Source organism: Sebastes umbrosus, chromosome 8 (genome assembly GCF_015220745.1).
Source record: "Sebastes umbrosus isolate fSebUmb1 chromosome 8, fSebUmb1.pri, whole genome shotgun sequence".
Lineage (NCBI taxonomy): Eukaryota > Metazoa > Chordata > Actinopteri > Perciformes > Sebastidae > Sebastes > Sebastes umbrosus.
Genome location: NC_051276.1, coordinates 25,381,806 through 25,405,842, shown reverse-complemented (window position 1 = coordinate 25,405,842; position 24,037 = coordinate 25,381,806). Strand labels below are relative to the sequence as shown.

Sequence of the window (24,037 nt, the reverse complement as noted above, 5' to 3'; positions counted from 1 at the left end):
AATTTGATTTACCGTCGTCTAAATCCAAGTTTGTATTTATTAAGCTGTCTTTCCAGTAACAATTTGATTTACCATTGGCGTTATGTTCCTCAGGTTGCAGGCTCGGATTGCACATCGAATCCAGGAACTGGAAAGTTTGCCAGGCTCTCTCCCCCCCGACCTGAGGACTAAAGCCACAGTGGAGCTCAAGGCCCTTCGTCTACTCAACTTCCAGCGGCAGGTATACAGCAGTTGCCATGTTTCATGTTCAATGAGACAGCACAGAATATTAATTTACCCTGAATAACTCACAGTTGAGGCAGTTAAATCCTTGACTCCAAGCCTGTCACGATAATTACGTTCTCGACTTATCGTACGATATATGGACATGACCTCAGTGTTGCCCGTTGTGTTTACATGCCTGTTTGTTTACATAAGAATGTAATTAAGTCTCATGAGCTGCAGTTCGTTGTATTATTTTCAGTTCTGCTTACTGTTTAATTTAGCTGCTAACATGCACAGTTTCAACATCATCGATATACCTAATCTGTGCACATCTCCAGCTGAGACAGGACGTTGTGGCGTGTATGAGGCGAGACACGACCCTGGAGACGGCCCTCAACTCGAAGGCTTACAGACGCAGCAAGCGGCAGACGCTGCGGGAGGCACGCATGACTGAGAAGCTGGAGAAACAGCAGAAGCTCGAGCAGGAGAAGAAGCGCAGACAGAAACATCAGGTGAGCCACACTACAGTGTTTATGTTTAAAGTTCAGAGAAGAGCACTGCTGGTTTTAAGGTCCAGGAACAAAAATGGTCCAGTATAGTCTTTAGTATTGAAGGAGCAACATGTGTTTTACTAGTTGTTAAATGAATGACTTTGTTATAAATGCCCTGGAAATGAGCGGTCATAATAACTGAGATTTTGATACAAAATACAGTTGTGAATCACTATAAATTTGAGCAGATTTTTTAAGGTTTTCACCAAGCTGCAATAGAAAAGGTTAAGATGAAGAATATTTTTGTTTTGTCAGTGGACATCCACTGTCAAAACAAAAATATTACAATGTTCAGAAAGCTGAAGACGGCAGCATCACCTTGTCCCTGCATGTTGACAAAGAAAGTGGAGTCTGGCAACACAGTGCTTAATGAGATTTTTCAGTGTACCATGTTGTCAAAATAGCATTTAGACTTCAACAAGTTTTGTGACTTGTTTTTCAGGAATATCTCAACAGTATCCTTCAGCATGCGAAAGACTTCAAAGAGTATCACCGCTCGATATCCGGTAAACAGCAGAAACTCACCAGAGCTATCGCCACCTGGCACACCAACACCGAGCGGGAACAGAAGAAGGAGACTGAGAGAATTGAGAAGGAGAGGATGAGGAGACTCATGGTAAGGACCTGAAAATGAAAATATTTATTACATCACATCTTTCAGAAGTAAATATTTCACAGTCCTAAGAGCTGTATAAATGAAACACACACACACACACACACACACAGAGAAAACTTTGACAAACATTGTATGAATATATTACAGTTCCAATGCACTGCTTGTATAGAAGTCTATGAGAAAATGACCCTACTTCTCACTTGATTTATTACCTTAGTTAACATTGTAAACATGAGTTTATGGTCTCAATCTCTAGTTTCAAGTCTTCTTCAATACAGCATGATGTTCATTTAGTAAATTATGGTCCCATTTAGAGTCAAATAGACCATAAAGCAGGGTATGCTTTATGGTACAAGAATTTTCATTTCTTGTTTTTGCAACTTTTCAAAGGTTTGCTTAAAGTTCGCTTGACAATTGAATGGAAACACGACTAGTGACTCAGAACCAGTATTTAATATGGATAGGTGTCTTGCTGATAACTGATGCATTTTAATATGTTCAGTCTGTGCACCAACACTGGTGTATTATATTGGATCTCTGCATTAGCATCGAACTGCTTTAGTTATATAAAGTGAGACTAACTGGCTATGAATGAGTATTATCAGGCTGTAGGTCATTATTCTTTGCCGATTGTTATCCTCAAGAAGCTCTGGTCCTCTTCCACCATTAACCTCTTGTCACCTACCTCCCCACTTAGGCTGAAGATGAGGAAGGCTACCGAAAACTAATTGACCAAAAGAAAGATAAGCGTCTGGCCTACTTGCTGCAGCAGACAGATGAATACGTGGCCAACCTCACCACCCTGGTGCACGAACACAAAGCTGCCCAAGCTGCCAAGGACAAGAAGAAGAAGAAGAAGAAAAAGAAGGTAGGAAGAGAAATGCTCAAGTGGGGATTATTCAAAGGATGTGACTTTATGCTGATGGTTGTCAGATTTATATTCTACTAGATTGTGAAAAGCAAAGTGTTGCTCCAAGGTTTTTTACTATATATCACTGGTATTCTGTATTTTGTATTGATTAAAAAAAAAACACGAAAAGAGCAAAACATCAATGTGCTAGTTTGTCTCTCAACACTTTCTTGTGTTGAGAGACACCTTGTGTGTGGCACACAATGTAAAACTTTTAAAATTTTACTGGAGCTTGACCAAAGCATTGAATTATTCTTGGGTCAAAACACGATATAATAAGGTTGGTGCTCATATTCCTTCAGTTTTGCTGGGTGTTATCCTTAACATAAAGTCAATCCAAATCTCCCTTGGAGAACCGACCACGGTTTGAGATGAATTATGCTCTATAATCCCCCTAATCTCATGGTTCATTATTTTGTTTATGTCAAGCCTCTTCCAGAATGACAATGTGGTTATTGTCAAGGATCACATTTCCTCCTTGTGATTCAAAGCATTAAAAGGGACTCTAACAGTCAGTGACATGGTGGGCTGAGAGTACACACTACCCGACATCATTTCACACGCTCCGTCAGACAGTGAACTCATCTGGTGTCGTCTTTGACTGGAACGAACACCTGCAGACTCTCAGATGTTCACGACACCCGGTCTCAGATCCCTGACACTGACGTTAGCCATTTGAAGGGGCTCTTTGTGTAACCACATACTGTGAGCCACCTCAGTTGAGCATGTTTGATAATGAACCTGGGAATAGCACATAAAACCCATACCACACAAAGTACCCTACATGGTCCTTAATGGCCCTGTTGGAGAGCTCTTCCATGCTCTTTAACAGAGTAATGGAGGAAATTATGCCATTATAGAAGCACCATTATTGGTAGATTACATAATGCTGATGTTACCTATACTTTACACTTAGCCTGCTGTTATAGAATAACAACATTTGTAATGATACGTCCGGCTGAATGGGATTATGTGTTTGATATCTAGAAGGTGGATGGAGATGGTGAAGGCACCAGCGCCATTGGACCTGATGGAGAGGTGAGCTGCAGAGCTTTAAGTTGTTGTGTTTTATTTTTTTGTTGTAGTTTATTTACCCATTTTGGTCATTTAACATTGTGTAATTGTTGTGTAGCTGTCAGTTTTAAAGCCGCTATAATCAACATTTTTATAATAACAATGTGACAATGTGAAAGGGGTTGCTCATAGTGATGAACCTATAGAGAATAGGCACCTGAATCTGCAGCTCCTCTCAGCTTTACGGAGCTTTATAGTGAGTTTCAGCTCATTGTTTAGCTGTCCGGTCTACAACTTTACTGTTCTGGTTCACGGTCACGAAGGGATGTCACGCGAACCGATACTTCGGTACCAAGACAATGCCAAAATTCTGTAAACGCGATGGTACTCGCTTTTCCACATTTACAAGGCCACCAGTTGCATCGCCTCACGTCACCTTTGTTTTGGCCAAAAAGTTGCATTTTCAATATTTCAAATATCATATTCCTACCTGATTTACAGATTGACCTCAGGCTGTAATTTTGTCCTTTGTTTTTTGACGATATTTAACTATGAAACCAATCTTGTTATGGTGATATTTACTGCTCTGCTGCTTTCACTGAAGAATGTATTACGGCTGTCGTGAAACCAAACCTGCATTCGGTCTTCCAAATGTGCTCTGGCAGAAATGAAAAAAAGAATCTGAACATCAGATCAAACAGTAATTATCCTTTCAGAGACAGACTGCACCCTAGGTGATAGAACAACCAAAACAAATTGCACCTCTTGTAAATAATGCAACAAACAAATGGAAATCTGCAGTGTTTGTTCTCCCTCACAGCTCAGTTTTTAATTGCGCACTCTCTCCTTTGTCTCCTGTCAGAAATGGATGCACTAAGGCCTTGATGGCCAGTGTTGGAAGAAACAGTCATTAATGTTGTTTATCTTTAAAGATGGGCTATTGAGGTCCCAAATGCTGGATTGTAATGAAGGTGATGGGATTGGAAGTGGGATTTGTTATCCCTCCTAGTACCATTTAAAACAATGAATCAGTGAAGCAAGGACAGAACCTCAAGTCATGTTGATTTCAATTGGAATACAGACAGAAATACACGCCATTGTCCAAATAAATTTCAGTTTTATTGATGTCATTGTCAGGTGAAGTCAGCTTTATATCTACTAGGGTTGGGAAATCAGCTCTGGCATTGTTAGAAGTGACTCAGATTAATGAGATCATCATCACTGGGCATAGACTCGCCACTCCACCAGAAACAACTGCTGTGAATTCACAGTAGGGAGCACATTCAAGATTTTGTTTTCTATAACAATTTAGTTTGTTTAAGGGATAGTTCAGATGATTTGAAGTAAGGTTGTATGAGGTGCTTATCCATAGTCAGTGTATTACCTACAGTAGATGGTGGTCGGTCAGTTTGGAAAAACAGACAGGAGTTACTGCACGGAACCAAAACAATGAACTGCTGTGGACGGGGGCAGCAGCAAAACATATTTTAAACACTGCTTTACCTTACCGTCTGACAGCTCTTTCCGACAAGGAACTAGAGCCGTTATCTATGCTCTCTTCAAAGCCACCAGACTCCTTTGACCAACACAGTCATTTTATTGAACTGAATTGATTCAACAAAGTTACACAATAACACAAACAAACAAACTGATCAATGCGGTGGTAAATCTGCAGCTCCCATGTTCTGTAAGGTAAAATTGCTACTTTTGTCAAAGGAGTCTGGTAGCTTTGAAGAGAGCATAGATAATGGTTTCAGTTCCCAGTTGGAAAGAACTTTCTGAAAAGGTAAAGAGATGAAAATATTCAAACTACAGTGTACACTTAAACTGATGCTGTTTTTTTTAGGTGACTAAAATATGTTTTGCTGCTGCCCCCGTCCACAGCTGTACATTGCTTTAGTTCTGCTTCTGCTTCTCCAAACTGGGGGTGTAACGACCGTCATCTACTCTAGGTAATACACTGACTATGGATAAGTACCTCATACAACCCCACTTCAAAACATCCAAGCTATCCCTTTAATATTGGCAGGAAAAACAACAATCCACGATTGTTTCTCAAATCATCGATGGTCGATTTGAGCGCCAATATTTACATCAATTGTTATCTTTTAAATGACAGTTTATTGTTATCTAACAGCAAAAAATCAGCAGCTGCTAGAGAGCACATATATTTTGTAGGGCTGACAATCGATTAAAATATCTAATCGCTATTAATAGCATGATTGTCCATAGTTAATCGCGATTAATTGCAAATATCGCACAATCGAAATGTACCTTAAAGGGACGAGCTAGTATGACAGGATTGCTTAGGTTTTCTGGTTTCATCTGATACCATTATCTTCACTCTAGCTTTTAAACCGAGCCCGCTAACCCCCGAAAGATCGATTGCGTTAATGCGTTAAATAAATTAGTGGCGTTAAAACAAATTTGCGATAACGTGTTATTATCGCCTTAACTGTGACAGCCCTATTATTTAGTTCTATTCAAAAAATCTCTAAGAACATTAACATTTGTCTAAAGTGATCCAAAATGAGTTCAGTTTTATCTTTCTACTTATGTTTCTCCCTGTGGTTTGTTTGTCCTGCTGCAGCCCATTGATGAGAGCAGTCAGATGAGTGAGCTGCCAGTCAAAGTCATTCAGACGGAGACTGGGAAAGTTTTGCAGGGAACAGATGCTCCCAAGTCCAGCCAGCTGGAGGCCTGGCTCGAGATGAACCCTGGGTGAGGATGAGGCATAATACTGGATAGAAATGTTGTAGTTCTATTATATGCATTTTACAGCGACCAGACTGCACATCTAGATGAGTAATTGTTTTTTGCAGGCATACTGTTGTCTCTAAAAAGGTCAGAAGGACAGAGTCGTCTTTGTGCTTTTAAAGGATGTTTAGTTTCTCGAAGTTGATTGAGGATTCGACATCCCAAGTAACACGCCCCCTTCCCTGCCCGTTTTGGGGGGCTGCTGCTTGTTAATTCTGCTCAAGGTGTTCATTACTTTATGTGTGACGGAGAGAAAAGAAATATAGTTACCATACTTTCTGTTTAACTTGTTTTCCTCCTTTTAAAAACCAGGTATGAAGTTGCCCCGCGGTCGGACAGCGAGGAGAGCAGCTCAGAGTATGAGGAGGAGGTCAGTGACTTATCTCATTAATGAACTCCCACAGTGGAGGAGTTTAGATCAGCCTCGCTCACCTGCAGTTCTTGAAATCATGCAGGATTTAAGTCACATGTCAGTCAGACCAGCTCCACGTACACATCCAGACACTAAACTCACACATCAAATTCCACCAGGGGGCTGTAGCTGTATGCATTTGCTATCATCAGAGCTACTTCTGTGATCTGTGTGTGACGTTGTTATTATATTAAGTGTGCTCTCAGTCACCTGTTATCAATTTTGCCCTGAAAGGAGGAAGAGGTGTTGACCAAGGCAGAAGTGGAGGACAAGACGATAATCGATTCCATTGAAGCGCACATTATCAAGTAATGTATTATATGTGTTATACTTCCCACTATCTCAGATTTACTTTGTAGAGCACTTTTTTTTTCATCCAGGAATTGCATCAGTTAGAAAGTTTAAAGGGCAGGTCCATTATTATATTTTTTTTTTAGGTTTTTATATCATTTTGTTGCTTCCCAGTGGTGTTCCTTATGTATTCAAATCCAAATATTCAAATTTTGGTCAAAGTATGTTTTAGCGTCAAAATGCTATTTTCCCAAGCTCCTCTAAAAACCTTTTCCCACGTGACCTGACGTAGGTTTCTGCATGATGACGCTGCTACATGTACAGTATATATACATCCTTATAGTTAGTGTATTAACGTTACATACTGTAACTTAAATGGCTGTCAGCACGCTCCCAGTTTGGAGAAACAGACAGGAGTACTGGCACGGAAGCTAAGCAATGTACTGCTGTGGACGCCGTTCTAATTCAGATCCAAAAGTTACACAATAACACGGCCACATTACCTCGCCGTCAGACAGCCCTCTCCGACGAGGGCCTGAAGCCATTATATCACTCTCTTCAAAGCCACTAGACTAAATTCATAAAAGCAGTAATTTTACCTCGCAGAGCGTGGGAGTATCCATACAACCCCATTTCAAAAAATCGGAACTAACCCTTTCAGTGATTTCTAAACTTGCCACAGCTGACTTTGACTCAGCTAGTGATAGCGTTCACAGTATTCATAACCTTATTGATTAGCTTACTCAGGTAGCGTACGTCACTGCTGAGTGCGCGTTTCCATTTGGCGGCTGTAGCTCAGTGGGTAGAGTGGTTGTCCTTTAACCTGCATGTCAAGTGTTCTTGAGCGAGAGATAGAACCCCAAGTTGCTCCCCGGATGCTTTCTCCTTAGGACCTTTAAGGTCCTTTTCTTAGCTCACTGAAAGTTTAGTGGTCTTTGTTGGAAACAATTTTTACCAAGTGGTATTTTTTAAAAAGATATTAAACATTAAATGTTAAAAACATGTTTTTGTTCTTGAAACAAAACAAAAACAAAGAATCTCCTTTGGATTTCACCAGCGGGAAAGTAAACCAGTCAATATTTCAGACACTGACATTTAAGAAAAAAATAAAATAAAACATTAATAAATAAAGCTCTGCTAGACTTTGTACTGAATCTAGACTTTTAGCTCTGGCTGAGCTCCTGCTGAGCTCCAGCGTCAGACCCAACTACGCCTTGAAGCGATCAGTCAGTTCTAAAAGGCACAGTTCAGTCAGGGTTTAAAATTGTCTCTTCTCTTTCACATCACACATTCAGGGTTGTCAAGCAGGATGTGGATGATGAGTACAGTGTTGATGCTGGACAAACCAGCTCCGCGTCTTACTATGGTGTGGCCCATGCTGTCATTGAGAGGGTGGAGAAGCAGTCGGCGTTGCTGATCAACGGCCAACTCAAACATTACCAGGTACACACACATCCCCTCTATTTTGTAGCTTTTTGCTAGTTGTTATTATTTATCATTATTGTGTTTTTGTCCACAATGTGTTTGTTTCAGATTGAATGTTTACCCTCTCTGCCTAACAACTTTTTTAATACAAAAAGCAAACAAATTCACATTTTTATTTTCACTTATTATTTCGCTTTATATCAAAAACACATTTTGGAGCGTTTTCTCAAATCAAGGTTCATTTTATTTGTCATTTTACAACACAGGGTTGCACAATGAAGTATAAGTTGTTGCCTTTTCACGCTACACACACAAACACAGAACATATAAACAAACTACAAGGGCATGAAGTTCACACAGTCCATGGTGACATCTTTAAATGTCTTTTAGAAGCTGGTCATTAAAATACTTGCAGATTATTTTTTTCTGTTGATAGACTAATCAATCATAGTCAAGTTTAAAGATAGCTGTGTGCTGCTAACGATGCTATCACACTGTTTTCCAGTGTGTCACTATAGTCTGGTCCCTGCTGTAGTGAGTGGGGATGGCAGTGAAAGATCGTATATTACGAGAGATACAGAACTGGTAATTGGATGCTGCTAACTTTTCTTTTATTCCAGTCAGGTTGCAGTCGTAGCACTCCTCTGATTTATGTTGTGCCAAGCTTTAAATGAGATATTGTGGCAGCTCCTTTGGGAAACTGGAGAGATGTCAGCTGTACAATAATTGGATCAATTTTCTGCTGTGCCAACAGCGATCTGTGTAACAAACCTGAATTTATTTATGGAAGCTCCACATTTATATACGACAATTTTCAGTTATTTCTTATTCATTTTACCCTCTACCAGCCTCCTTTTTTTATTCGCTCTGCTGTCAGGCATTAGTTGGTAATTGGTTGGCGGTCCTCTTTTCTGCTGCCAGGTTCCTCGCGCCCTTTCCCTTTTCTCCATACTGTCTTTTCCTGATTGTTTTCCACAGGCAACAGACGAGCTACGCAGTTGGTAACACAGTTGATATTTTGCCACCAAGCTTGAATCACTTGGGATATAAAATGCCAAAGTGGCAATGAGATCAAAGTGCATTTGCAAAACTCACTTTGAAAAGCACTAAAGTAACTTCTTTAGATGCATCTAGACAGTTTCAGGAGAGGCTCAGTGAATGGAAGTGAAAACAAATTACATTAGCTATCAAAAGAAGATCACATAGAACAGCCTGAATGTGTGCTTTGGTTAAAGAGAGAGTTCAGAGATACAGTTTTTTTTTTTTTTACTGTTTTTCCCAAAGTCAGAAACTAATAAATGCTTTAGGACAGACCTTTTTTATGTATTAGGTGTAGTCTGAGATCTTGTCTCATCACGAAATCACGTCTATGGGATCAAATAACATAATCATGTTCTCATAGTCATCCAGGAATCAAGGGAAACTAAGCAAGTGAACTAAGAGGGGTGAGGGGGCGCCTTTTTCCAAGTTTTGTCTGAGGGAAAACTTCTGATCTAAAGGTTTCTACTATTACATGTACATGGATAGAAAAAAATTAGAAGTCCACTTTTTCTTATAGCTTATACAATGACTTCATTTTTTTTTTACATTTTGATTATCAATATAATGTCATTTTTCAACAAAAATGCCAAATTCTCTCTCGTTCCAGCTCCACAGTGTTGTGAGGATTTGCTGATGTTCTTCATCTTATGTGATAGGAAATTTGATATCAAATAAACAGACCATTTAAAGATGTCACCTTTCGTTATGAAACTGGCAAACAGGCATTCTTCATTATTTTCTGATGGTAGACCAAACGATTAATCCAGACAATAATCTGCAGATTAATTGAGGATAAAAATAATCGTTAGTTTCAGGCCTATTTTCTAGCAATTTTACCTTTTTAAACTGTCAAAGCTAAAAGTGACGAGAGACATTTAACAAGAAAGAGCAGGACGTTACAGGCAACATGTATGTTCTGGTTACATTCTATGCATATTAGCCACCTGTGTCATTTTTTTATTTTAGTATTAAGATTGTCATGCTGGCCCTTTAAAGCAAGGTATAGTTCTGCCACATAACATTGAGTCTCTTTGAGATGCAGCATGTTATTTTCCGTGATAATTTCCTCAAACACTACCCCAAGTGCTCTCCGTCTTGATCTGTTTATAGTTTTCTTTTATGTGCTGGAGGAGAGGAAAAATAATACGAGCAGCGAGTATGATTGGAAACATCTCTGCAAGCTTATTTTTAGGCATGCCTTTATTTCTCTGTGTGATTTAGGTCCAGGGGCTGGAGTGGATGGTGTCCCTGTACAACAACAATCTAAACGGCATCCTGGCTGATGAAATGGGCCTCGGCAAAACCATCCAAACCATTGCCCTTATTACCTACCTGATGGAGCACAAGAGGATCAACGGCCCCTTTCTCATCATCGTTCCTCTCTCGTAAGCACTCATCAGCTTGCATCCATCACAGCTAGGAAGTCATTTTAGATTGAAACACACCGACCTTATCAGTCTAAATCACAAGATAGGGCGGTAATGTAAAACAGGGGAGTCGGGAGTGCCGTCCCTGATTGAGACTCAAATGAAATTCAAGTGTCAGGTGTGCACACTCGTCCGCCTGCACGGAGCGATGAGTCAGAGTTAACAGCAAACGCGGCCATAAATGCACGAGCACGACAGACTTTAAATTACGTTTTAGATATTTATTATTTAGATCGTTTGAGATACTGTTTTTCAGATGGCAATTCTTCACCCCATGAAAAAAAACCTTCAACTTCTGGCGATAGGGTTAGAAAGTGTAGACTAAAACTTCCCACCGTCCCAGTGAGCAGCTGCCTTTACAGCAAGCAGACAGGTGGTATTCATGTCATATCTGACATGTTTTCAATTTATTCCTCCTCACAAAAGTTATCTCCCGAATATGTAACGCAACACTATCAGCTCTTGATAGGCAGACAGGGAGGAAAATTTGGCATCCTCTCTTCCAAATAATCCAGCCATGTAACTATCCATTCATGAAATGAAATCGCACACTTAAGGATCCTCCTTACCCCGGTAATATGCACGAACATTAATGGTTTGCAAGAGTGTCATTTACAACGTAGACGGACGCGCAACGAAGGTAATTCTGGCCCGTCATAAGCCACAGAAGAGCGCATCGCCCATTGTAAATGAATAGAACATATTCCAAAAATGTAATCCATGAAATCCCACTTCAGGATATTCTCTTACTAATGATTAAATTCAGAGCGACAAAAACTGGGGCGCCTGGGTTAGCTCAGTTGGTAGAGCGGGTGTCCATGTATCAAGGCTTGGTCCTGACCGCGGCGGCCCGGGTTCGAATCCGGCCTGTGGCCCTTTCCGCATCCACTCTCTCTCTCCCCCCTTTCCAAAGACTCTATCCACTGTCCTCTCAATAAAATGGAAAAATGTCCCCAAAAAAAATAACTTTAAAAAAAAACAAAAAAAAAACTGGTTTAATAAAAAACAGCATATGCAAAAGTAGCCCACAGAAGAAAAGCACGTCATGAACTCCGACTATGGATAAGTACATCATACAAGCCCACTTCAAAACATCCAAACTATCCCTTTAATCCCTTAAATTCACCAAACACAAACCTCTCCAGCCTTCATTTGGAAGCAGAGAGGAGACCACCTGGTGGGCCAGCGTGCAGTTGTTTGGAGTTTCAGCCCCAATCCCCAAAAACAATATAATAAATTGGATTAAAGCTCCTGGTTTTTTTTTCAGCTTCTTTAAACGCGGCAGGTGAAAGCACCTTCAATGCTCTGTTGTAATTCCCAATTTCACATTTCACCTAATTAGTATTTCTTTTTCATGATAATTTACAACTGCAGGTGTTAAAGGATTAGAATGAACAATGGGTGTGTTGTTTTTTTTCATCATCACTGAGGAGGTGCACCGCTTTTTGTAGTCAAACTGAGCAGAGCAGAGGCTTAAATTTGAGGGTTTTTTCACACATGAACAGTGAGCTAATGTGGAGGAAACTCGCCCTCTCTCACTCGTAGTTGTGTGCTGGGAAATCTCAATTAATGAGCAGCAGAGAGCTTGATCTGCCCGGTCTCGCACTGTGAGCTGCAATCCATTTGACCCTTTTGAAAGATATTGCACTTCGCCACTGCAAAGGATTTTGTTTTCAAATTATGTCTCAACCTTGATGATAGACATTTCAATGTTTACTCTGCCTCTTAATTCCTCAAGCTCCTCTTCATGTTCAGGCTCAGCTCAGCTCAGCTAAATTCAGATCTCTTTCTTACATGAAACCTCCACCATGTGTGGTGATTTCTTTTTTTTCTAGGACATTGTCTAACTGGGTCTATGAACTTGACAAGTGGTCACCCTCTGTGGTCAAAATTGCTTACAAGGTAAGAATCTTTATTATGTCATTTTTCCTTTTTTCCTCCTGATTGCTTGTGACTGACTTACAAGAGAAAGTTGACTTCATCTTTGTGTCTCCCCCGTGGTAGGGCACCCCCGTGTTACGCCGTGGGCTTGTGCCTCAGCTCCGCAGCGGGAAGTTCAACGTCTTGCTGACCACCTATGAATACATCATCAAGGACAAAAACATACTGGCCAAGGTGAAGGCGATCAAAGCTCTGTTTTCTCTGTTTAATCTACTTTTCTAGTTTGCACTCTATTTCCATTTTGTACACTTCATATACACACATACACACACATGTCCCACACATTTAACAGATGAATACTCTTTTATTCACTTCAAATTTTAGAAAGTTTCAACAGCAACTTCACTAACCGGTAGCAGGGGTGTAACAGTAAACAGAAGTCACGCTTCTGTTAAAACACTGGTTTAGAAGTCACGGTTTGGTGCGAGTTGCTACAGCGGGGGGAAAAAATGAATGCATAAGGATCCATTTCTTTTCATTTACAAACGGTAGTGCAAGTGTCAAAGACAAACACGATCCTCCTGCTGGGGACTAAGGCAGCATTTTGCCCACTGGCAACTTTGGTAAACTATTTTCATTATAAAAATAATATTAATAATAATAATAATAATATAAAAATATTATGTATTACCCTTAGGCAGTACGTCTTCCAGCTCCGGCGTTTCATTCGCCCCCCCCCCCCTCATATTGTGACTGACTCGCATGCCAATCCGCTGCACACGTTTCTAAACTTTGGTTCCGCATTACACTCATCAATCTACATACGGTGTATTCAGCATTATGACGTTACAATCAGCTGCATGTTCACTAACAGTTTTGTAGACGAGTAGAAGGATCATTAGACTCACATAGGCTGAACTTTAAAAAGTGAACCTTTTTCTCTTCCAGTTTTAAGATATGGCAGCAGCGCTCTTTGTGAGCTGCAATTGATTTATCGACTTTTCAGGGAGACCTGAGAACAGTGCGCTGCGGTAGTCGATCCTACTTGCACAAGCTTCAGAGTATCTTGAATAGAAGAAAAAGTCTGATGTTTGTGCTCTTTTGATGATCGAATGCCTTGTTAACTGCGTTCCTTGTACAGTATGTGACTGGAAAGTTAAATCCGCTATAAGAAAGGGGATGTAATGGGCTGATAGCAAAACTAGAGCCTCGTTTTTTTTTTTCTTATTCAGTGGATCATCCATTCGTCAGTGTCATATTTCATTTGTGATAGGCATAGCATTTCAGTTGCTGTTTATCAAAATGTTAAGAGGTCTGCAATTCAATCTTTGTCTTAGTTTGTGCACAGGTACATGCATACTAAATGTTATGAAAAGAGATCACTCAATGTGTGAAACACTTTGAGGAGCTGGCTTTAACTCTCTCACAAACTCACACATACACATTCAGCAGTTCATCAGACTCTCCACTAGTGGGAGCTTTTCATTCATCGTAATTTCAGGTGTGTGCACAGCACTTTGTTTGTGTGCTTAAGCCACTCTGGAGGGAAAAGTGTGTCTTATCTGGTACTCAGCAGTCACCGTAACACTTAATATGATAACCATCATTTATAAATGGTAAATTGATAGTTAATTAAAATTTGATCGTTGCCATGATACAATATCAAATTTATAAACAAATCATTTTATATTACAGAAAGTAATGATAAAAGAACATAAATGATAGCATTACTAATAACTAGTAAACATTATTGATTATCATTTAATTGTTTGTTATCAGTAAAATAACTATTAACTAAGTTTAATTAACTATCAATTTACCATATTTAAATGATGGTTATTATAAAGTGTTACTGTTTTGTTTTGTTTCACAACTAAGTTTTATAATTTGTGTCCAAGATGCAGTAAATGTAAAAAGCATTTGGTAGTAAGTAGTCAAAATAATTTAGTTTTCTGTTTTATTAAAGGTGTTCATGTTAATTTGTTCACATCACTTTAAAACGTTTGTGCTCAAACAATTATTATAAGCATATGAAACGAGAGAGGGAATAAGAGACTTCTCATTTGTATGCAGTAGTGTTGTGTACCCTGAGGGTAGGAAGTCAAACTTCTCTTCTCTTGTATGCAGCCACTCCTCAGCTGCTTTGTGGTCACAAATATTTCATGTGCAAATTTAGACATGTTTCTTTTTTTTAATTATCATTTCACAATTTCAAAGTGTAGAAATCGGGTTCCAATAAGTCTTGTTCTCCATACAGATTCGTTGGAAGTACATGATTGTGGACGAGGGTCACCGCATGAAGAACCACCACTGTAAGCTGACCCAGGTGCTGAACACTCACTATGTGGCTCCCCGCCGCCTCCTCCTCACTGGTACGCCGCTGCAGAACAAGCTGCCCGAGCTGTGGGCCCTGCTCAACTTCCTCCTGCCCACCATCTTCAAGAGCTGCAGCACCTTCGAGCAGTGGTTCAACGCCCCCTTCGCCATGACAGGAGAGAGGGTACGTACGAGGAGAAACAGCCTAGATTCTTAAGCCTGACTTTGAATTTTGGTGACATGTTAACATTTTTAGGTGGGCTACTACCGGGTCTGAAAAGTGAAGCCAATGCAGAAGTGCCTTAAAACTTACATTCTTTCTAACTGTCAGCAGCGGGCGACTCCTCTGGTTGAAAAAAGAAGTCTGATTGTATAGAAGTCTATGAGAAAATGAGCCTACTTTGGTACTACACTTGATTTATTACTTCTGTAAACATTAAAAACATGAGTTTATGGTCTCAATCGCTAATTTCAAGTCTTCTTCAATACAGCATGATGTTCATTTAGTAAATTATGGTCCCATTTAGAGTCAAACAGACCATAAAGCAGTGGATGCTTTAGGGCGTGGCTACCTTGTGCTTGAAGGCGTTGTCCGGTCTGGGAGTTGTCCGCGTTTTCCACTCACAACAATGTGTTTTCAGTTCATGAAAGTTAATTGTAACATTTTGGTCGCCTAAAAATGTCTTATTTAGTGTTCAGTTGTAACTATTTCCACCCTCTTGTGTCACTTCGGGCAAAGAACTTGTATTGCCAAGAAGTGACAAGAAGTCTACTTCTTATATTCAGTCTATGGTTTTACAAGACAAAACTAAAATTCAGATAAAAATCTGAAAAAAGCTAGACGTTTCCATTCAAAAAGCAGCTTCAGCTGTCTAAACTTGTCTTCTGACCCCCTGGGAATACCCAGAGAGAGAAGCTGTGCCATAAAGAACGACTTTAAACCTGAGAACGTTGTATAAATGTATAACTTATTGAATGTTTTTGAGATGAGTTGTAGATTTATTTTGCTAAACATTAATATTTAAAAGGTCTTCAGATCTGTTCCCCTGAGAACTTTCCTGCCCTTTGCAGTAATCACACCTGTCATCTCTACTGAAAAGGAAGCAAAAGTAATGTAAAGTATAAAGTTTAGTGTAAGCTTGAGATTTTACAAAGTTTATTTAAAAGGCATAAGAAAAGTTTATACACACCATTAACACTCTGAAACGTTCTGAATGAAGACGAATGTAATTATAATTTCCCAAAGGCGAGGTCCTTATTAGGGATTCAGAGGTGCTTCAATGTGAAACTTTTTCTTTTGTTTTTCTGCAAGTTATGATAGCGCTGTTCTCTTTGCTCGCAGAAGGTCACAGTAGGTTGAGCTGTCCACCTTCAAATGGCATCCTGCCCGAGGCTGAGGAAACTTATAAACCCAGTTTGCTGTAATAAAAAATAAATGCTCATGTTTTTAAACCACAACTCTCCATAACCTCTTAAACATTCATCCTGCTGGTTCAACTGAGGCTCTCTAACTGGCAGGTCACTTTGCCAAGGAAATACAGCCAAGGCAGCTGACCACCAAGTATGCTCAAACAAAGTTAATACAAGTTCAGACTTTTTCTCCAGCTTGTTGTTTTTTATGGCTTTTGTTTTGGCTATAAGATTCATATTAAAAGTGGAGTTTTTTTGTAAACAAACAACCGCCATGTTTACATTCAGTGTTACCAAAACGCGTTGTGTGTATCCTTGAGGTCTTAAGGCGTATTCACATTATAGCGGAAAAACTTCGGTCTGGAGTGGCACATTCTGCGTCAGTCGCCACAGTATTTACCTATGTATGTATCGGCAGATTAATTGTCTATCGGCTTTTTCCTCCTCCAAATTGTCGTTATTTTATCGATCTTTAAAAATCCACGATCGGTCGACCTCTAACTAAAATGCACTGTGTGGCTTTAATGCTCTGTGTGGCTACCAGTGGTACCTTTTAATGTGACAACTAGGCTCATGACTGCCCACAACAAAAGCACCATGCCCCCCAAAAATATCCACTCTCAGGCAAACAGAAGGACTCAGACGCAGTCACACAAATTGTTCATGTGTAATGTATCACTATCTATGTATTTTTATATCAGGTTATGCTGCAGTTTCAAGGACACATCAGCGTGTCACTGTTGTTCTTCATCCGGCTGCCCGTGTATACATAACACAACATTTTGTGATGTATTATCTCATCTGCTTTCTGACTTGTTTAGGTCGACCTCAATGAGGAGGAGACCATCCTGATTATCCGCCGTTTGCATAAAGTTCTCCGCCCCTTCCTGCTACGCAGACTGAAGAAAGAGGTGGAGTCTCAGCTGCCAGAGAAGGTGAGTTTTCTATTTTGATTTGATGTAGCATGATTATATTTGCTGCATGGCTTGCAGAAACCCTGCACTACACTGTTAGACTTAACAGTTTTTATTAAATGAGTATGTTCCAAGTAAACATTGGCAAATAAAAAACAGTTATCATTAAAACAGAGCATGTTTTTTATGTAAAGGGGTATGGAAAATAATAAATAATCCCTATGTCTGTCTGCAGAGTGTGTTTTCATAACAGTAGGTGTCTTATCTTGATTATGTCATGGTCACGTACGACCACTTTTTTTTTAGGCTGAACACTCGCTGGAGTGAGTAGCTTGTGTCAGAGCTGTGCAGAAACCTTAAAATAATGTGCATTCATTCCTCATAAGGATCCATTATTATCCGTGTGGCCTGGGTATAAATTAATTTAACGAGGCAAGTCAAACGCCTTGTTATCAACTTATATTCGGACTCTTAACTGCAGTCTTCTGCGCAGGGAATGAACTGAAATAAAAGTAATCATCCCTTCAGGGTGATGCATCGTCCTAATTGAATGGATGAGAACACTGCGACCGTCCCTGTTCCCCAGAAGCACCTTTAGGCTGAAATGATAAAAAATTCATCTTGTTAAGCTTAAGAGGTGTAACAGAAGACGCCCAGAGAAATGATCTTAGATTAATGAGTGACTCCTACCCTCTCGTAGTAGGCTGAGAGCATCTTGAGAAGCTCCGGGAACCATGTAGCAACACACGCAACATGGTTTATTTGATTTACTGCTGCTCGCTGTCCATTGTATTGACCCATGTTTGTTGATCTGCCTGTGATATAATACCTTTTCTGTGAGTTTTCAAGCTGTGTGTATGGACTGGGTAAAGCTGCAAAATGAATTGCCCTTCTTGGGATAAGTAAAGTTGTGTGAATCTGAATCTGTTCTCTGTATGTACACTATATTATCGGAAGGTTGTTGTACACAAGGTAACTGTATTATAATGTGCCTTTCTTTCTCTTGCTTTATTTCCCCTCCTACTGACTGTTATATTCTTCAAGGATGTCAAGGATGAAGTGTAGTCAGCTCAAACAACCTTGCCACTGAAAAGGCTGTTTCACTTATGCATTGTCTTTATTGTTTGTCCCACAGGTGGAGTATGTCGTGAAGTGTGACATGTCTGCGATACAGAAGGTTTTGTACCGCCACATGCAGAGAGGCATCCTCCTCACAGACGGCTCAGAGAAAGACAAGAAGGTAAACATACTGAGACCCATGTGGCTTCACTGTACATCTCTGCTTTGTTTTATCAGTGTGTGACATGTTGTGACAAACTGAGCTGTATAGCTTAGAGGTATTTACAGTTTCCTGCTGTGTGACATCAGAAAGTCCCTGAGATTAGTTGTATAATTGGAGTTACACTTGTTTCGTGCTTTTGCTATAGATAAAGTGTATGTTGCAGCTTTTATTCAACTTCTGAAGCTACATCTTGGCTTTTATCCTCAATTTAGTTTTCAGAGCAGAAGACTGTTTGTTTTCTAAACCACCCAGGGGATGCAGGCTGCACAGGTTTTTTAGAGAAACAGGAATACACGGCTCAAAATCTTCCAAGTTCAAGGGAGTGATCAAACAGTTAATATCATGATAGCACATTACCTGCAAGACTTTGTGATGAAAGTTTCTGTGAGGTTTTCAGTGCTGTTAATGATACTTGAAACGGCTATAATTTCTATTTTTATAATGATATACAGTATCAAATAATAATGTGAAAACAATGTGACAATGTGAGAGGGGTCACCTGTAGTAACCTACAAATAATTATCACATGAATATGCAGCTCCCCTCAGCTTTACAGAGCTTTACAGTGAGTTTGAGCTCATTATTTAGCTGTCCGACTTGCAACCTTACTGTTTTAGTTCACTGTTAAGGCTCTCATAGCGTCGTTTTTGGCCTCAGCAGGCAGCTGTTTTTCAGAGAAAAAGCTGTAAAACACTACCTGCTCTGCAGCAAACAGCAGACAGACACAGTTAGAGACTAGTTATCACTACACGACCATAGCCCTGATTTTCCACTCGCCAACAGTTTTTGGAGCTCCCCGACAAAAGCCCCATTCTCGTGTGTGTGTTTTCGTGACAAAACATAGTTTGTAGATCTCATCAGGGATTCCTCCTGGTGGAAGATCTTGTAGTGTGTGACCCCTGTCTCCGGTCAGTCATGTAGTGTAAAAACCACAACAACTTAAATACTCCCGATTACAAGACAACAAGTTGTAGAGTACTGCAATCTGACGACTTTGAAGGTTGTGCAGTGTGAACTTGTCTTTAGAGACTAGCTGGTGAACATAGTGGAGCATTTAGTGGCTAAAAAGACAGATATTTCCCTCAGGAGTTGGTAGAGACAAAACCAGAGCTACAGTAAAAGAGAGTGAATATTGGACTTACATTTATCAGTTGGCCGCAAACACAACTCTTAATGAATGATCATGTTGCTCCGTATTTTCGTATGAAAGTGTAAATAAGGAACTATTTGGTTACACGTTTGACATCAATTTAAAAGGTGTTATGTCAATGTTGTTCACAACTTGTTTCCGCTGTCCCCAAGTGGACCAAAAAAAAAGTATCTTTGTTTTGATCTGGCATTTAACGTCTTTTATCTACGTTATAATTTTCCCCAGGGCAAAGGAGGATCAAAGACCCTGATGAACACCATCATGCAGCTGAAGAAGATCTGCAACCATCCATACATGTTCTCGCACATTGAGGTGAGTGTTGCTGCTAACACCGAGATCACTGATACGGGCCGATAAAAGCTTGTGAATACTGACACTGAACATGATGTGGTTTCCTCTTATGTATGTTTGTGTCATTTACCAACTGTAATTCTCAGCTCATTGTATATTTATCACCTTCAATGAAATTGTGTTTTTTATATTATTTAATCCACATCTCTTTTGTTAAACTTTGTGTTCATGCATTAACATCTACTGTAAGATGGTGTCTCACATTGTTTGTGTTCTTGTTGTAAATTTAAAGCAAGTCCTGCATGAGAAAACATTTATAATTTAATTTAGGAAGACACTGATAATCAGTCTGCCTCTACAAAACACAAAGTTCCCGACTTTTCATTTTTAAGAAAATAGACTTGTTTGGAAGTCTAACCCCAGGACAGACACATTTAAATGTAGGTGTTAGTGTGATAGTCTCTCTTCATTTAAACCAGTAAATGTTCTCTGTTGTAGGAATCTTTTGCTGAACACCTGGGCTTTCCAAGCGGCGTCATCAGTGGGTAAGTCGGACAAAAAAACACACCTAGTTTTTTTTATTTCTATCATCCAATGCTAGAAAGATTTATGTGTATGATCTAAAAACAACACAGCACTAACTATGGAGAATCGGCGATTATTATAATCGATTGACAGCCCTAATAAGTAGTTTATAAAACACTATATAATACAGTATAACTGCTTACAACTACATTATAGTGTTATATACCGGTTATTAAATGTTCATATGCTGCTTCTGTATGCTAAATAGGAGGGAGGGGTAAGATCAATGGTCAGATCAGGTAAACACAGCCTTAGCAGTACCTAATGATTGTGGCATCGAGAACAGCAAGTTGAGGCTGTTCATAGAAAACCAGCCTTACTCTCACATCTATTCATGTGTTTTTCTTTTCTGAACAAAATGCCCACAGTCATGAACAAATGGATTGACTTTTATTTACAGCATTGTGGGTAGCGCCATTGTCAAGGTTTTTCTCGAAGCAGTGCAGTAATTTAACGCCGAATGCGAGAAGACATTGAAGTTCAAATGTGAACAGCCAGTGTGCCAGATAATTGCTACATCTCTGCGATACTTTCTGGTACCTCGCAGCACATAGCAATTATTCATATCAGCAATTCCCCTCAAACCAGACGTGTGAAAATGTATGCTGCGATCCCGTCACACATTACAATTCCATCATCAATTTACTGTAATATTCTTTTATCTCTAAACTCTCTGGTTTCCCTGCCTCATATATATTTATATCTATCCATATCTACAGTATCTATATAGATATAGATATCTATGTATCTATATATAGATATAGATATATGGATATATATATATCACAAAACAGCAGCATTGCTCTGCAAAATACCAGAAACAACCACAAATGCGAGGAACAAGACATCTCAGCTCTCAGCACCGCAGCATGGGATCATTCACAACAATGTGCAGTGCATTAAAACGAGGGAATTACATTGATTGAAATCAATAAAATATCTTGTTACACCTCAAGCCATTTTGAGGTGAATAAGAGTAAAATAGTTGCACTTAAGCTCTCCATGTAACGGTGCTCCAGACAGAAAGATTTCTTTGTTCCTATATGCTGGTTACAGGACTCACAGAAGTGTGTAATCCAGCATTACGTTGCTCCGTTATAGTGTGTGTGTGTGCTCACATATAAACTCACACATCCACTCAGTAGAACCACACACACACATAAGCTCTTGTGTCAAACCTACAAATGTATATACTTTGTCCTTCTTTTGTGAATGATAACCTTTTAAAAACAGTCATTAAAGAGCCAAGAGAATAGAAAATTAAAACAACCTGAAATAGAACAAGACATTTATAAAATACAAGAATAAAAGTTACCATGCAGTGTAAGAAATGGATTATTATTTGATTTAATAAAAGGCAGCGGCAAACACTCAGTACAAAGTACTCAGATTTTTTACTTTAGTAGAAGTCGCAATACCACGGTGTAGAAACACTCTATTACAAGTAAAAGTCATCCATTCAAATTAGTAGTAAAAGTAGAAAAGTATTAGCATCAAAAGATACTTAAAGTACTAAAAGTAAAAGATCAATAAAGTTTTATCTTTATCCATAATAATACATCATAATGTATTTGTTGATTAGATTTTATATTCTGAATCTGAATCTGCAAAGTGAAATGGAGCTACTCAAGTAAAGTACCTCAAAATTGTACTTAAGTAGAGTACTTACTAGTAAATGTAACTTTCCACCACTGTGTAGAAGTGAGTAGAGCTTTCTAGTAATTAAAACTTTCTTCAGTCTACCTCCAGGATCAGTGTTTGTCTGAACACCTATTATTGACTTTAAGAGCAAAAGGTCGTTAACACAGAGGGCATTATCTGTAAAGCTGCTAGTAACAGACTGAGAAGGACTAATTAGAAATAATGAGGTCTATTGCAGTGGTTTTCAAACAGGGGACCTCCAGGGGTCCTTGAGGGGAATCCAGGGGGTCCCCAGCAAAAAGGGGAATAATTTAATTTCACTATAATTCCATCAATAAGTAACATGACAGAATGTATGACTATTTTGGCCATGGGTTTAATACACTTTATGTAATAAAACATCTAAAAGCAAAAATCCTGGGGACCTGGGACAAAATCTCATCAAATGGGGGTCTGTGTTTGTCAGTTTAGGAGTCCTTGACGAGAAAAAGTTTGGTGACCACTAGTCTGTCCATGTACCAGTCATATAAACTATACAGTATCTATCACAAACCCAGCAGTTTAACATATTTATTAACAAATTATCCTTCCTCTTATAAAAGAATTATCCAATTTATATTGATTATAATATTTCTATGCTATGAAGGCAGCAGTGAGATGTGCAGAAAAAAATTGCATAAAACATTTTGTGGCTCCAGAGGAAATCTGCACGATATCTGATAAAAATCACGGGAAGCAAAGTCGGTGTTTGAGTCTGAAGACAAGTTTGAAAATGGGGCTGTGGAGTTAGAACGAAGTGAGCTACTATTAGCATAACACACCCGAATCTCTGAGTGAGCCGTCGGTGGTAGAATTGTCATTGTGAGCATGTTAGCATGTTGATGTGAGCATTTAACTTAAAGCATTGTTGTGCCAAAGTACAGCCTCACAGAGCTGCTAGCATAGCTGTCGACTCTTGTAACAGAAACAATATAAAGAGGTTGCCACAACAAACAAATACTGTAGCGTCAGGGCATTATTAGCCAATTTAGACCGTTAACCGCTGTCAAACTAAATGCCACAGAGACTTTAATACTCAATATATGGGTAATGATGTTTTGTGTTACATGTTTTGCCTCATTACCTCCACCCAGGCTGGATCTGTATCGAGCTTCTGGGAAGTTCGAGCTGCTGGATCGCATCCTGCCGAAGCTGCAGGCCACCAACCACAGAGTCCTACTGTTCTGCCAAATGACCACTCTCATGACAATCATGGAGGACTACTTCAGCTACCGCAACTTTCTGTATCTACGTCTCGACGGTAAGCTCACACCTCTTCTTATGTTTTAGAAATCTGTCATCATCAAATCTACAGGTGGTTACGTCTTAATAATGTATATAATATGTAATTATTAGAGATGTTCTGAGTCGTATCGGGGCTGATCCGGACATGTTTTACAACACATTTTGTGCTCCAAGCAGACAAATACTATGGAAAGAAAAACTTTTTTCCAACTTGTCCCTGCACCAAGACACATGATCATAATCTGACATTAAATCAGATTTTGTGCTCCTGTAATCCTTTTATCCCTTTTTGTATTCCGTGTATTAAAAAGATCATTTCCTCATTTCTAATCTAAATTGACTCAGACTAAAAGAATAACAATCTGATCTCCCCGAGGTGACGTAGAATCCTCATCACATACGCTCAGCATCTTAAACAAAAGACAATCCTGTTAATCTCTAAGGCTGGAGACAGAGACCTGAGTTCACTGAGGAGATGAAACAGAATAAAAGGAGCAATGGGATTTCTCCGTCTCTATTTTTTATTTGACTGCTGTATGTGAGTGACAGACGAGGACGATGTCTGTTGACATGACAAACCAGAAGAGCTTTTCCTGTACTTGCATGTTCTTCAGTTTTAAAGGGCGGGTCCATTA

At 39.4% G+C, this 24,037-nt stretch overlaps 1 protein-coding gene across 2 annotated transcripts in view; it reads left to right on the top strand.

The window, feature by feature from the left end:
- The window catches only part of smarca2 (SWI/SNF related, matrix associated, actin dependent regulator of chromatin, subfamily a, member 2), a 49,684-nt gene that overhangs the window by 9,812 nt on the left and 15,835 nt on the right, over nt 1–24,037 (top strand). For both annotated transcript variants that reach the window (XM_037776843.1, XM_037776842.1), the window contains 18 exons: nt 94–220; nt 543–716; nt 1,198–1,371; nt 2,069–2,239; nt 3,269–3,319; nt 5,886–6,016; nt 6,365–6,422; nt 6,699–6,772; nt 8,051–8,198; nt 10,443–10,606; nt 12,484–12,550; nt 12,653–12,763; nt 14,787–15,029; nt 17,077–17,190; nt 18,305–18,409; nt 19,827–19,913; nt 20,391–20,437; nt 23,252–23,418. In XM_037776843.1, coding sequence (XP_037632771.1) covers nt 94–220; nt 543–716; nt 1,198–1,371; nt 2,069–2,239; nt 3,269–3,319; nt 5,886–6,016; nt 6,365–6,422; nt 6,699–6,772; nt 8,051–8,198; nt 10,443–10,606; nt 12,484–12,550; nt 12,653–12,763; nt 14,787–15,029; nt 17,077–17,190; nt 18,305–18,409; nt 19,827–19,913; nt 20,391–20,437; nt 23,252–23,418 — 2,213 coding nt within the window. The remainder of the gene's footprint in view (nt 1–93; nt 221–542; nt 717–1,197; nt 1,372–2,068; nt 2,240–3,268; nt 3,320–5,885; nt 6,017–6,364; nt 6,423–6,698; nt 6,773–8,050; nt 8,199–10,442; nt 10,607–12,483; nt 12,551–12,652; nt 12,764–14,786; nt 15,030–17,076; nt 17,191–18,304; nt 18,410–19,826; nt 19,914–20,390; nt 20,438–23,251; nt 23,419–24,037) is intronic.